The sequence below is a fragment of the Bos taurus genome, chromosome 2 (assembly GCF_002263795.3).
Source record: "Bos taurus isolate L1 Dominette 01449 registration number 42190680 breed Hereford chromosome 2, ARS-UCD2.0, whole genome shotgun sequence".
NCBI lineage: Eukaryota > Metazoa > Chordata > Mammalia > Artiodactyla > Bovidae > Bos > Bos taurus.
In genome coordinates, this window is record NC_037329.1 from 18,109,856 (window position 1) to 18,125,328 (window position 15,473).

The window sequence follows — 15,473 nt, forward strand, 5'->3', positions numbered from 1 at the left end:
TTATAAACAGTGCTGCGATGAACATTGGGGTACACGTGTCTCTTTCCCTTCTGGTTTCCTCAGTGTGTATGCCCAGCAGTGGGGTTGCTGGATCATAAGGCAGTTCTATTTCCAGTTTTTTAAGGAATCTCCACACTGTTCTCCATAGTGGCTGTACTAGTTTGCATTCCCACCAACAGTGTAAGAGGGTTCCCTTTTCTCCACACCCTCTCCAGCATTTATTGCTTGTAGACTTTTGGATCGCAGCCATTCTGACTGGTGTGACTAATTTATTTTAAAAGTACACATCAACTTAAACTATAACAGCATATATTATTTTATCCTTGGTTTGGGTTTTTATTTTCTATCATATTAAGATGGTTCAAATCCTGTGTGGAAATAGCTAGTTATATTATTATTTATTATTACTGCTACTTTGAAAAAAGCCACATTTATCTAAGATGCCCAAATTTCATGAATCTTTCTTTCAGTTTTAAAAATTATTTTCTGATGAGTTGAGACCTTCCAATGCTTGCCCATTGGTAACAAAATAGTGGAGGTTTTTTTCTTCAGCCTTCAGTGGTATCTCTTTTAGACCTTATGGAGTGTTGATCGTTTCAGCTCTAATTTTGATGGCTCTTTCTCCCTAAGCAGATTTTCCTCATTTCCTGTCTCAGTAGGCAACCACAGTCTCGGTCACCTTGAGAGGTCACTATTTCTCAGGACAGGCTTTCTCTCAAAGTCACCAAATGTGTAAAAATCTCATCTTTGCTTCCATCGCACGACATGCAAATAATTACAAAGAATATAACTAAAATTGTAAAATTTCAAACATTCTAACCCATCTATAAGCTGGATTTCTCTAAAATCATGTTTCCTTCTTTAAAATGACAAGAAATCATGTACGATCAGATGTGGCATGCCCAAAAGAAAAGTATCATATTATTTAGATAAATATAACATTAGTCAGCTATATAGTCCATTTTGTGTTTGCAGGTAAATAAAAACACCCACTTTGGGTAATTTAAAGATCCTTTTCCTTTTGTGTTACAGATCTAAAAGTGTCTTGGTACAGCAAAGACAAGAAAATCAAGCCATCTCGGTTCTTTAAAATGACTCAGTTTGAAGACACTTACCAATTGGAAGTTGCTGAAGCTTTTCCAGAAGACGAAGGAATTTATACTTTTGTGGCCAGCAATGCTGTAGGTCAAGTCTCAAGCACAGCCACTCTGAGACTGGAAGGTATGGCAAAACAGTTTTAAGAGCCACATTGAAACATAGACCTCATCTTACAATGTGGGTAACAATCACTAAGGATTTCGTGTAAATCGTCATCAGTCCTACCTTTCTGTTAATGCAACTAATTGTTTCCCTGTTACATGCAATGTTCTCGCTTTTCAGTTACCCCTCTCATTATGAATCACAGAGCGTATCATTTTTTATTTCGCCCTGCTTTGTCTCCATAGTATTTTTTAATGTATTGCTCTCATTACCAGCTTTCATGCTTCCTAAGCAGCATGTATCAGAATGGGGAGAAACATATGCTAAAGAATTGGGTAGATTTGTTTTCTCATCTGGTGAGCATGAACATTTTTAAAAAGAAGTTTTCCAGTGTAAGAGTGTTCCTATCCCACCGTGGTATTGACAAAATTCTGATTTCCCAGAAGCTACTGTGGATGAGTTCGGGTCTGTACATCAGCTGGATGTGTTTTGCCATCATTCAAAGAATGCGTGAGGATTGAGAGGCTCAGTTGTGAGATGGTTTAACATTCTTCTATAACTTGGGGCTCTTAAATTGCATTTAGAAATACTTCCTCAGTATCTGGGCAAGGGAGGGCGCTTTGATTCAAAATGAGATAGTATTTTTATACAGTCAGACTATTTTTCCTGAGCAATTTAGTCTCTAATATTTTTTCGAATGTATTTGTTTTTGGCTGCATTGGGTCTTAGTTGCGGCTCGCTGGGTCTTTGTTGAGGCGCGAGGGCTTCTGGTTGTGGCACTTCAGCCCTGTGGTTGTGACACACAGCATGTGGGACCTTAGTTCCCGGACCACGGATTAAACCCAGGTCCCCTGCATTGGAAGGTGGACTCCTAACCACTGGACCACCAGCAAAGTCCTTAGTCTCTGTAATAGTAAGCATATACAAATACATGAAGAGTTAGGGCAGCTCTCACTTTTTTCCTCAATTTTAAAAACTTCATTTTGATAGCCAGAGGGTTTTTTTAGTAAACAGTGTAATGTGGTTTACCAAAAATAAGAGCTGGTCTTACACCCGGAGGGGGAAAAAATAACAGAAAACAAGAATATCTAACCTGAATTGCATACTCTGCTACTGCCTTCATGAACAATGTATGAAATTCCTTAGACTGTTTATGCCCCAACGTGTCTGGAGAATGGAAGGGAACTTGTGTGATTTTGAATCAATAGTGGCATATGTTGATAAGGCATCAAGATTGGATTGGATTCTAGTCCGCACTGAAATTTGCACCCTAATGAGTTCTGGTTTCAATGCAGGGTATGCACGACATTAAAGGTTGGCATGCTTCTTTTCAGGATTTAGCACACTTGGAGAAGTTACATCCAACTCTCAATGGCGTATCTCTTCATCAGTTTCATTTAAGAAGGAGCCCCTTGGCCAAAAGCCCATCTTCATCCAGCCTCTATCCAGCCTCAGGGTGCACAGCGGGGAGACAGTCAGATTTCATGCCAGGGTTTCTGGCATTCCCAAGCCAGAAATCCAGTGGTTTCATAACCAACAATCAATTCTACCAACAAAAGATGTAGTTTTCTACTTTGAGGAGTCCACAGGCTTGGCTTTAATGCTTATAGTTGATGCTTACTCTGAGCATGCCGGGCAATACTGTTGCAAAGCAGCCAATAGCGCTGGGGAAGCCACTTGTGCAGCTACACTCACAGTGACTCCAAAAGGTAAAGGAAGCCCAGCTTGCTTCAAAGACTTTGACCTGCTGCATCCCTGCTTCTCCCACTGTTACTAATGAGAGTCTCTGCTGTGTGTCTCAGTGCATATGGTGGCTGGTCCATCATTTACTAACAGTTCCCCCTAAGTCCTCAATTATGGTTTAACCAGTATACTTGAAATCTCACTGAAGTATGTGTTCAGGGCATTACACTAGTTATTTTGGGGGAAGATCCCCCGGAGGATGGCATGGCACCCCACTCCAGTATTCTTGCCTGCAGAATCCCATGGACAGAGGAGCCTGGTGGGCTATAGTGCACAGGGTCACACAGAGTTGAACACAACTGAAGCTGTTTAGCATGCAGGCATCAAATTTGCTTGACGTTTTTACTTTTCTAAGCAATATCTCATCATTGCATCATTAAAGATCTATTTGCTACCTATTGTTGATAAAGTATATGGGGGAGGGAGGATAAACGATATCCCAAATAGAGTCAGGAAAAAAGAGTGCTTATATCACTCTGGGAAGCTGCAATGACAACAGAAGGAAGGAAGCAGATACTTCACGGCATCTGCGCGAGCCCCCGTCATCCATTCAGCACTGCATCACTGGGAATGAACTCTCTTTTGTGTAATCCTGACACCCTGGAGCACACTGCATCTGGCAGGCTGCTTCTGAGCGACAGTGATGCCTTTCATCTTCATCTTCCATGCCATTTTATTTTATTAACCTAGCCAAGTGATGAAGCTTAGATCTTAATATTCTTTTCTTTTTCTTGTCACTTAGCATACAGTGCAAGCCCTAGCTAGGCAAAGTTCTGGGAGAGATGTAAGTGTCCCCCAAGTCCCAGGCAGTGGCAGAGCCACTCTTTCACAAGGCAGGACTGGCAGAATATTGCAGAGTGAAATGAAGTCATTTCAAGGATCATCATATGAATATGAATTGCAGGTTTTTGAAAGTATATCTCAAAGTTCCACCCACACAGCTGCATCCGTTTAAGATGTACAGTTGCACCAGGCTGCATCCCTTTCACAAATCACAGAAAGCACTGAGTTATCTGAGAAAAGTGCTGAAGAGACAATGGGTGAAGTGCCAAAGATAATCCTACATCTTCAGGACCTCTCTGTAAAGTGTGGTGACGTGACTCAATTCCTCTGTGTTTTAGAAGATGAGTCTTCTGTTGATATAACCTGGATTTATGAAGCTAAAGGAATATAAGAGAGTGAAGCAGTCACAAAATGGAAATATTCAGTCTCTTACCACATGTAATGTTCAGCTGGTAGACCAAGGATTGTACAGCTGCATTATACACAATGAGTATGGAGAGAAGACAATGTCAGCAAGATGGCTATTGGATTTTTAGCTCTGACTTGGTTCATTTCATCCTCATCACTTCACACAGCTTTTCCATCATGCAAATTGTATCGATGAATGTATTAATTAAAACACCCTTAAATTAGCACTCTATTCATAAATGACTTATGAAAGTCAACCAACTCATTGGCTAAACTTACGAACATGTAACTTTCCACTCTAGATTCACGGAAGCTTAACTTTCAAATCTGAGTTCAGGAAGTTAAGATTTGTTTCATAGGTGCCATTTTTTCAAATGTTTACCAAACATACCACCTAGGAAGTGTACCAAAGTAGTTTAAGGTATATAGAGCATTGAGTTTTTATTGAGTATTTATTACTGTGTCTGACATTGTCTGGACCAAAATGAGTAATCTTTAGACATTTCTCAACCAATGCTGCTGCTTTACAATCTCAGCTCCTTGCAGAATTGTAGAATTATCTCATAGCAAGATACTATTTTTGTTGTTATTGTGCTTGACTCACCACTGTGTCTAGAAGGACATGAATGTATTTATCTGCACAGAGGATAATGTCTTCCTTTCATCCTTGGATTGTCTTCTTCACTATTAATGAAGTGAGAAAAGTATTCTTCATGTACTCGAATCCTGTGCTGTGTGTCTGCAGGCAAAGGACCTTCACTGAATCCCATGGAGGAAAGTGGGGGGAAGAAGTTGGGACATCTCCAGGAGTCTGTGGAGCTGTGCCCTTTAGTTCTTCCCCGATCCAGCCATGCTATTTTTGAGGGGTTAGAACTGAACGGGGGGCAACAGAGTGCTATGTGCGTGGCCATCTTTGTGCTGCATTTTGAAACAGATTAATTAACTCACTTAAAGTATCTGCAATCCTCACTCATCAGAAGGAGGATTTTTTTTCTTTCTTCATCTGACAGTTTGGGTCTATAGCTGTTTCTGATTAATTTTCAAAGCCTAAGAAAGGAATAGTTCAAGAACTGAGGTCTAATTATGCAAATTAGATGAAAATTAGGTAGAAAATTCCACCATCCTGAAAGTCAACCCACACAGTCATCAGACAGGTAACTATCTACCTGGATATGTTGTCTACAAGCCATGTAGGTGACAACTGGGACCATTCCTACAATAAAATAATTGGGAGCTGGCTGTGTTTTGGAGATGAGAGCAATGTAGGCCTTTCAACTTGCTTCCTAAAGAACATAGTGCCCTATGACAGTGCTTGATCACTATGTTCCCAGAGTGGATTTGAACTGGACATTTTTGCCTTGGAATTTCCAATTCACTCAGTTCCAGCAGATTATATTATTAAAATGTTCTTGGCACATGAGCATTTTTTCCCCCTTGGCAAGTCCAGACTGCCGTATTTAAGAAAATTAAGAGATAAGCCATTTTAAGTGTATGAAGAATAAAGGATCAGGCACAGTTATCTAATTATCCAATATGAGCCAGTCTTTATCTGGTCATCTTCTATTTTGCCCTAATGACTTTATATAGGCTACTGAGTTAGCCACGAAAGTCAGGTAGGAATGTGAACCCCCATAAGTCTGTTTGGGTAGAGTTCTCATGTGCATAGTAAGCATAGATAAATATCAGTTTTGAGACTAACATGCTGCTTTCTCTCTCATCCTAACGACATTCCATCTCCTCTAAATTCTGCATACATTTTACAAACACAGCTAATTTATTCCTTTCCCAAACTTTATTCTTACCTAGCAAAAGTATCGCAAATCCAAGCATTTACAAAATTACCCTTGGTTCAGACACTAAAAGTATTAAAACACTCAAAGAGCCCCAAATTAAAACAACCCATGAAATAAAGAGAGCATCATCAAAGAAAACATCACATTTGTCAGTAACTTTATGCCAGAGTCCACAAGGAACTGAGAAGCCAGGGCAGCAGACCTGCGGACTTGTGTCATGCAGACAGAAGAATGAGAGCGGTACCTGGATATCTGCTTCCTCCAGAAGCCACCCCAAGATGATTGTGTCTAAAGGCTGTGACTTTTCCTTATATAATAAAAGCAACTTTGAGCTGACGACTCTCTGTTTTGCTCTTTAATATATAATTGGACTTTGCATCACGTTTTAAAGGTGGTTTCAAATCAAAAGAGTTTTTACTAGTAGGAAACACTGAATTCTTTAGGGAAAGCTGAGTTAAAAGTGGCAAATTAGAAAATGCATGTTTCTTCTAAATGTGATATTTGTCTCTTAGCAAGTATTCAGTCAATAAGACAATTAAAAGAAATATTCCTATCGTTTATGGACTGCTTTTCTCAATGCATGTAAAAGGCATGGGGAATTGTGGAACTAAAAGTGGAAATTTCACCAGAGAACCTAAAATAAAAATGTTATAAAATCTTTCTGTCATCATCATGTACCTTACCAGCTCATTGATTTGTTTGGCATGGATTTTGAGGGGTGCATTTGGGGTATGTAGTTTTCTATTATTATAATAAAGAGAAAAGTGTAATTATATGAATCATGAATTGAGGCAGAAAGTATATGGAATTAATCATGAAAACCTCCTGTTTTTCCATTCTAGCTCCTGAAGCAATGTTGCATGAGCAGATTGAGATGGAGATGAAAGGTACTGTTACATTGAATGTGAGATTTAAATAGAAATTCTGAAGGATTAATAAAATCCTTGAGCTTCCTTCTGTTAGTATTATTGAGGAAAAATGACATAGATGTACAAATATATCTCTTAGAGTATATATTACTATGTCGCATGCCTGGTTTAATATGCTGATGGTTACATGCATTTCACAGTCATTTTTTTATGGTAATTTAAACTTTGTATTTAAAATTTATCAGCCATATTCAACTTCTTGTTTGCAGACATTTTCAATAGCGTGTATTAGAAAAGGTTTTCATCTTAATGCATGAAATCATAAGTAGAAGTTTGTCTTCAAAATCACAGTGAATTAAATTGAACAATAGATAATAACCTAGCTGTCATTCTCAGAATGCAATGTCATGAATGAATCATAATTGAAATGCTTATTTGTTTAGGATGTGTGAAAATGTTACATCCCCATTCTGGTTCACACTTCATGTGCAGACATCATTTTAACATTGATATGTCTCTTACACTGGCTTGCAGATAGCTGCCTTACGTGATCCTTATTGCCTGCTTTTCTTTGCATAACATCGTGACTTTATGGCTGTATTAGTTCGAATAAACGCCTTCTCATTTTATTTTATTTTAGCTAATTATTTATGGTCGTAGTTCTCATATATATTTCTTAAATAGTTAATTCTCCAAAAAAAATAATAATTTAATCTATAATCAAAAGGATCAGAAAGGGCGTTTATTCCACTCTCTGCAAGTCAGGTAAGATTTTCCCCTTAGCCATCAAAAGAACAAAGTTTTCCTGCTCTCAAAACAAATATGTACAGGAACATGTTATTTTGAAATGCATTTTTGCTTGTTCAAGAAGAAATTTCAGCAGTTTGAAGAAAAGACCAGACAACGAACGATTTTCGTGTCAGAATCTTTTAAACAGAGCATGGTGTTGCGTTTATTCGAACAAATATGGTGAGTGAATTTTTTTTTATGGATTTGTGAGAATCTGTAGCATGCACTTTATTTCATTTTCTATTTCGCAATTTCATTTATTTTCAACTTTTTCAAATACTGTGGAAAATAGTAAAATGTTTTCTAATTGAACTCTTCTTTTAGAGTCATCCTCTGAGGAAGAATCTGAGCATTCAGAAAGAGAGACCCGCGATGCCTTCTCAGATTCTGAAGACAGAGACCACAGCTCCATGGCTGCTAAAAGATACGCGAGTAGAATATCATCAACAAGCTCCTGGCCAGAATATTTCAAGCCTTCTTTTACCCAAAAACTTACATTTAAATACGTTTTTGAGGGTGAACCTGTTGTTTTTACATGTAAATTAATTGCCTGTCCAACTCCCAAAATGACTTGGTTTCAAAACAATCGACCTATCGCAACAGGGCTTCGACGGGTCATAAAAACAGAGAGTGATTTACATCATCACTCTTCCAGCTTAGAGGTTAAAAGTGTTCAAGACCGAGATTCCGGAAGTTACAGATTATTAGCAATTAATAGTGAAGGCTCTGCTGAATCAACTGCATCATTGCTTGTAATTCAAAAAGGGCAAGATGAGAAATATTTAGAATTTCTGAAAAGGGTAGAACAGACGCATGGAAATGTGGCAGCTTTAGCTGAAAGGAGAGAAGGGAGGTTGAAGGTTGACCTGAGGTTTACTGGTTCTCCCTTTAATAAGAAGCAAGACGTGGAACAACAGGGAATGATGCGAACTATACACTTTAAGACAGTGTGCCCTGGCAGGAAAACAGATTTAATGTATGAGGAAGAATATTTAGAAAGTAAGTCTGACATAAGGGGATGGCTTAATGTAGGCGAAAGTTTCTTGGACGAAGAGACCAAGATGAAGTTGCACCGTTTACGGGAGGCTAGAAGAATGTTGATGGAGAAAAAGAAATTATCTCTGTTAGACACATCATCTGAAATAAGTTCAAGAACTCTGAGAAGTGAAGATAGTGATAAGGATGTTCTGTTCTCTAGAGAGGAAATAAAAAGCAGTTCTATGCCTGCTCTAGCTGACGATAGGGAAGAGGTAGATAATCCAACCGAGGGCACTGTCCAGGATCTGCAGGTCCTTCCTAATTTAATGGATCAAAATGTGGAATCTGGAGAAGCTCCCACAACCTTTCAAACTGCTGTCAATGAGGAAATTCTCCAGACTGAAATGAGAATGAGCCAAGAGGCATTTCTGAGAGAAAGTCTATCAAGAGAACATTTATACAGTAAGAGTGTAGTAAATGAGACTACCCAAGCAGGAGAACAACTTGAAGCCATTATGACCCAAACCAAAACTGTAGAGTCATCTGAAGATACCATGAATGTAAGTAAGAATGAGGAAATATTTGAGACCCCTGAAAAGGAGTCTCAAGTTACTACACCATACACTGGTGAATCTTTTGGCTCAATTGTAAATATCCAAGAAAGTGAAGCATTAGATACTGAAATAAGAAAAGATGATGTGAGAGAGTTACAACACTCCATGTCTGTTAAAGGTGATGAATTTGAAACTGAACAGGAAGAAAAAGCCACAAGATATTTTGAAAATCCTTTCCAAAAACGTCTGCAACATTGCCCACCTTCGTTTCTTCAAGAAATAGAATCTCAAGAAGTTTATGAAGGTGACAGCTGTGAATTTGTGTGTCATTTTCAAGGATACCCTCAACCCATAGTAACATGGTATAACAATGATATACCAATCCCACATAATCAAGGCTTTATCACTCAGACCTTCGAAAACTATTCAGTATTAACCTTTTCTTCTGTTCTTCCTCAAAATGAAGGTTTCATTACCTGTGTGCTATTTAACCAATACGGAACGGTAAAAACAACGAGTGTACTTAAAGTGAAGTCAAAACAAAGGCATGATGTGGAAGCATATAGGGTCCCAGTGTTGCAAGACTATACTGATGAGGAAGAGGAACTGATGTTGGTGTTTGACCAAGCAAAAGGCATCCCTCCTTCTCTAAGACAAGAGGGCCAAACAAACCTCCATATGTTAAAAACTAATGCACCAGTTCCTCCCTCTGAAGACACAGATTTGCTTTCCTTTCCTGTAGAAATTCAGATAACGGCAGCTACTCCTACCCCAGAACAGGATAGAGAGTCAAGAGACTTGTTTCAACTGGAGGAGTCAGAACCTAAGGCAACGCCTCAGGATGAGGCGACTCGCTCACCAAAACACAAGTTCGTATTCTCTTCTGACATTACTAACGAGCCACCAGAAGTGTTGCAGGAAATGCCACAACATGCCAGGTGTAGAGAAGGGGATTCCATAGTCCTTGAATGTTTACTGTCTGGTGAGCCTAAACCAGCGGTGACGTGGTTCCACAATGGAGTCCTGTTAAGGCAGAACCGGAAGTTTCAGTTTGAAGAAATTAATTGTTGCTACAGGCTATATATTAATGATGTCAATTCTCAAGATTCTGGGAACTATAGATGCATCGCTGAAAACAATTCAGGCACGGTTGAGAGTGTTTCAGACCTAACAGTGGAACCTGTCACTGACAGGGAATATAGTCAATTAGAAAATATGGGTGGAATTTATGCCAGATATTCCAAAGAACAACACATTCAGGGAGAATCTGTAAGGGCACATTTTTATGATTATCCAACTGGTTCTTTTACTCCCCAATCCAATATAAAAGAATATTCTGTAAGAGAGTATTTTCAAAGCCCTGAGACAGTTGAACAGATAGAGCAGAAAGTCCACGTTTCTTGTACATCTTCTAGAGAAAAACTGCCCAGATTTATGCAGTGCACTTCTAGATCCTTAAGAATCAACCAGCCTCTCCGAGCTGAACTCATACAATGGCAAGATGAAGGGGAAGAGGAACACGTAAATGAAAAATCAAAGCCACAGCAAGCAGAGGGGACTGTTTATCCATTTGGTGATGATTTCAGTGAAGTTAAAAATAGAAAAGAAGTAAGAAATTATTTTGAAAAATTCAGTGGACCGGAGAGGGAAAACGTGCAAGAATATGCCCAGACTGACTATTTATCAAATATCCCCTCTGAGAGACGTTCTGATGGTTACAATACAAAAGAATCATCTATCATTGTATGTGAAGAACCCTTTGGTGAAGAGAGATACTACCCCAGGAAAAAAGGTGAGGCATAGAGTCATCGCATTTGAAAAGTTACAACAGGTAGAAAAAGGTGTTCTAGAAAAAAGATCTACCAAGAAACCATTTGTGAATCCTCCTCAAAAGAAGCTTGGTGACAAAGACTTTCCATTAAGACAAAGAAAATCAAGACCAAGTAACCTACACACAAATGTGCATGAGGCAGAGGAAATGTCTCCAAACACTGAACAGGATTCGTCTAATACTGCAATGAGTTTAAAGCTACTTTCTTCTCAAACTCATAAGGAGTCTGAATTACAAGAAAGGGGACAACAGAAGGAAATAGCTCTTACAGATCAATCTGCAGCTTCTGAAAGGGCTGAATATGAAGCACCTGTTACATTTGACCTTAAGCAATTTCATGCTCAAATAGAAACTGCAGATGTAAAATTTCAAGAAGTAAGATTACATGGTGATCAACCAGAAGAAACTTATTTTCAAACCCAGCATCCTGCTTCTGAAGCAGCCGATGCTGAGAACCTTGTATTTGATCTGAAACAAATATATTCTCATTTAGGAGACCCAGCTAAGGAGTTTCAAGGGCAAAATCCTAGTCAAGAGCAGACAACACCATATAAAGAGGGAGTTCCTAGCCCTGAAACCATACAATCTGATACACAGGATACCTCTCAAAGCGTGCAAAGTAACATACTTGCAAATCCAGAGATTTCTTCCAGTAAGGAGTTTTCAGATAGGACTCTGAGGGAGAAAAGTGGCAGTGATGAAAATGCCTTTTATTTGGAAAAACATACGCAGGAACAAAATTTAGAAATTTTAAATACTGATATTTCTCTTAAAACTTTTTCTGAAGAGATCTATAGTGAATCATGTACCCTACTTCAGAGCTCATCTGCTGATGCAGGAGAAACTGATACATCTGAGAAAAATGGAGATGGGAGTTTCATCTCACATTTGAAAAAAGCTGCAAGTGAGGAAAAGCTTTTAAAGATTTGTGAAACGGAAGAAGAACATACCTTGGAACCAGAGTTGACATCATTTCAAAAGCAAGATGGAGGCACAGAGGCCTATACCACTGGAATTCTGGGAGACCACACAGGTGATGTTCAGGAAGCAGACGCACTGCACAGGAAAGTGCCCTTCAGTCAGCGCTTTCCCTTCCTGGTGACTGAGGAACAGCAGCATCCAAATGGACAAGTGAGGGAAGAAACGGATGCCCCTGAAAAAGAAAAATGTGGTGAAGAAATTCAAGTACAGGATGAAACTTCTTTCTCCACCACTGAAAGAGAAAAGGTAGAAACTTGTTTTTCTGAAAACCCTCCTAAGTTGGATGAGGCGCATACAACGGAGGTGACGGAATCTGAGACTTCCCTGACACAGTACTTACTTGCTGCTGGAAAGCATGAAGTTCCTGAAACTAAAGACACCAGGCACAAGGCAGAACGTGTTCAGACTGACTCAGTCACATCAATGGAGGTGGAAGAAGTAACTTTCAACACTGTGTATGAGTATTACAGCCAACAACAGGAGTCCCTGGGACGCCCATTTTCTCCTGAATCTGATATTTCCATTGATGTGGGAAGTGTCAGCAGTGAAGAAATCTCTGAGCTAGATCAGTTTTATACCCCACCATCCTCTGTTGAACATTTTGAAACTCCAAAGTCTCCTGATCTGTATTTTCCTCCTTTAGATACAACTAAAAAATCCTCAAGAGATTTAGGGGATAAGACTACTGAAAGAACCACAGCTCTAGAGGAAACTACTGACAGGTACTCAACACCTTCTGAAGGCGAGGTAGCAGAAAGATATTCCACACCCCCAGGAGAGACACTAGAGAGATATTCCACACCTCCTGGGGAGGCCTTAGAGAGGTACTCCACACCCCCAGGAGAGACCCTAGAGAGATACTCCACACCCCCAGGAGAGACCCTCGAGAGATACTCCACACCCCCAGGAGAGACCCTCGAGAGATACTCCACACCCCCAGGAGAGACCCTCGAGAGATACTCCACACCCCCAGGAGAGACCCTCGAGAGATACTCCACCCCTTTAGGAGGGAAAACAGCTGAACAATACTCTATTCCTACTGGAGGACCAAACCCCACTGAAAACTTTAAAAGGCACCCATCAGAGCTAGGAAGCGAGGACAGTCTGTCAAGTGAACAATTCCACACACCTACAGAAGACAGAAGCTCAGTCTATGAATTATGGCGTTCTGATTCCTTTGGCACACCCAGTGAAGCCGTTGAACCCAAAGACAATGAGATGCCTCCATCTTTTATTGAACCGCTGACCAAAAGGAAGATATATGAAAATACAACCTTGGGCTTCATTGTTGAAGTTGAGGGCCTTCCAGTTCCCGGCGTGAAATGGTATCGAAATAAATCTTTGCTGGAGCCAGATGAAAGAATCAAAATAGAAAGGGTGGGTAACGTGTGCTCTTTGGAAATTGCTAGCATTCAAAATGGAGATGGGGGAGAGTACATGTGCCATGCTGTGAACATCATAGGGGAAGCAAAGAGCTTTGCACAAGTGGACATTGTGCCCCAACAAGAGAGAGCAGTGGCACTGCCGCCTCCAGTAACACACCAGCATGTCATGGAGTTTGATCTGGAAAACTCTGCGTCAAGGACCCCTTCTCCTCAGGAAATTGTCCTGGAAGTTGAATTAAGTGAAAAAGATGTTAAAGAATTTGAGAAGCAAGTGAAAATAGTCACAGTTCCTGAATTTACTCCTGACCATAAAAGCATGGTTGTGAGCCTAGATGTTCTCCCATTGAATTTAGCAGATCCGAGTATGGCTTCAAGGGAGGCAGAGGACAAAGATTTAAAAATCGACTTAGAAGTATTCGAAATGCCTCCTCGCTTTGTAACACCTATTTGTGATTTTAGGATTCCAGAAAACGCAGACGCTGTGTTCAAATGTTCAGTCATAGGCATCCCAACTCCCGAAGTAAAATGGTATAAAGAATACACGTGTATTGAGCCAGATGACCTTAAATATGTGATTAGTGAGGAGAAGGGAAGTCACACCCTGAAGATTCGCAACGTTTGTCTTTCTGACAGCGCGACATATAGGTGCAGAGCTGTGAACAGTGTAGGGGAGGCGATCTGTCGGGGATTCCTCACCATGGGAGACTCCGAAATGTCAGCTCTGGTGTCACAGAGAAGCAAAGTGATGTTAAGCAGTGTGAGGGAAGAGTTAGTCTTAAAGAGCAAATATGCAGACAGCTTTTTTGAATTTCAGGTGGTAGAAGGGCCTCCCAGGTTTATCAAAGGTATTTCTGACTGTTCTGCACCGTTAGGTACAGCAGCTTATTTCCAGTGTTTAGTCCGTGGCTCTCCAAGACCCATGGTTTACTGGTACAAAGATGGGAAGTTAGTGCAAGGAGCAAGGTTCAGTGCCGAGGAAAGTGGCATAGGATTCCACAACCTGTTCATAACAAGCTTAGCGAAAGAGGACGAAGGTGAGTACAGGTGTGTAGCTACGAACAGATCGGGCATGGCTGAGGCCCGTGCTGTGCTCACCCTCATTTAAAGTTCTCCATGCGGTGTGCTGGTGCCTCCGTGATGATGAGAACTGATGAGTGCTTTCACTTTTTCCAAATCATGTAGATCTGATAAGTTTCCAAATACATCTGCTCTATTTGAACACACTGCTTTGAAAAAAACCCTGGGAAAACACTTTCTGTATGTGGAAATCTCTTGTTTGTAACACATGTAAATATTCTGTTATCTAAACTGCGGGATCATCACCTGTGTCAATTCTGCCGTGAAGCATCAAGCACTATTAAACATCTCCTTGGCTACCACTTGTTGGCATTTCTGCTTTATCTCCCTTCCTCCTCCATAAAGTATGTCAGCAGCATGCATTCTCTTGTAGCAGATAAACTGTCTATGTAAACTGTGAAATGGAAGACCATGTGAGATGACCACACAGACAAATGGTAAGGTAAAATCTCTCTGCTCGGAGTAGAGGTCATTCTTGAAATAATAACCCCTTTTCATCCAAATTCATGCTTATTTACTCAGACTTTGAATAAACCAAACAGCAATAGAAACCAGCTTTGCCCCAGTTGGTAACTAATTCTATAATTTGTTTTACCTTGTAGTCTTAATATTTACTTTTAGCTCTTTAAAAAATATTTTCCTTATTAATATCCCTCCTCTTAAGCATTTTAACTCTTGCTAGTGTTGAAGGGACCAGTGGTACTCTCTCGGTGATTAGAGTTCACCTAGACATTTGTAGAATATGCAAATATCTTTCCACTTTTGAAACTGCTTCATTTTCTCAATTTTTGAGATAACATTAAGTATAAAAATGCAGCTTTAATTTGATACTGGCCTGGGATGAGGAAAGTACTACTGTATCTCATTTACATATAAATTTTAAGCTGTAGCACAATTTCAGAATCTTTAAAATTAGAAAAAGAAGGTGGGATACTTTTAATATTGAGCCAGTATGGTAATTTGTATTTCAGATTATATACAAATAGTAAGATAATTAGCTTTCCTGTCATTTTCCTGAATTTTATTTTTAAAACTAGAAATTAATAAGCATTCAAATTTAAGATATGTCAACATATATGTTT

At 39.7% G+C, this 15,473-nt stretch overlaps 2 protein-coding genes across 3 annotated transcripts in view; both read left to right on the forward strand.

Moving 5' to 3' along the window:
* Positions 1-15,473, forward strand: part of TTN (titin) — a 275,571-nt gene that overhangs the window by 48,640 nt on the left and 211,458 nt on the right. For both annotated transcript variants that reach the window (XM_059880142.1, XM_024979885.2), the window contains exons 44-45: positions 1,033-1,221; positions 6,770-6,814. In XM_059880142.1, the coding sequence (XP_059736125.1) occupies positions 1,033-1,221; positions 6,770-6,814 (234 nt within the window). The remainder of the gene's footprint in view (positions 1-1,032; positions 1,222-6,769; positions 6,815-15,473) is intronic.
* Positions 8,871-14,691, forward strand: LOC112442545 (titin-like). The gene has a single exon (XM_024979897.2). It carries the CDS (start codon positions 10,781-10,783, stop codon positions 14,417-14,419), a length of 3,639 nt encoding a protein of 1,212 aa, XP_024835665.1. The 5' UTR covers positions 8,871-10,780; the 3' UTR covers positions 14,420-14,691.

Excerpts from the sequence above, each read along its gene's own strand:
- LOC112442545 (XM_024979897.2), top strand. The coding sequence starts at position 10,781 with ATGCCCAGACTGACTATTTATCAAATATCCCCTCTGAGAGACGTTCTG.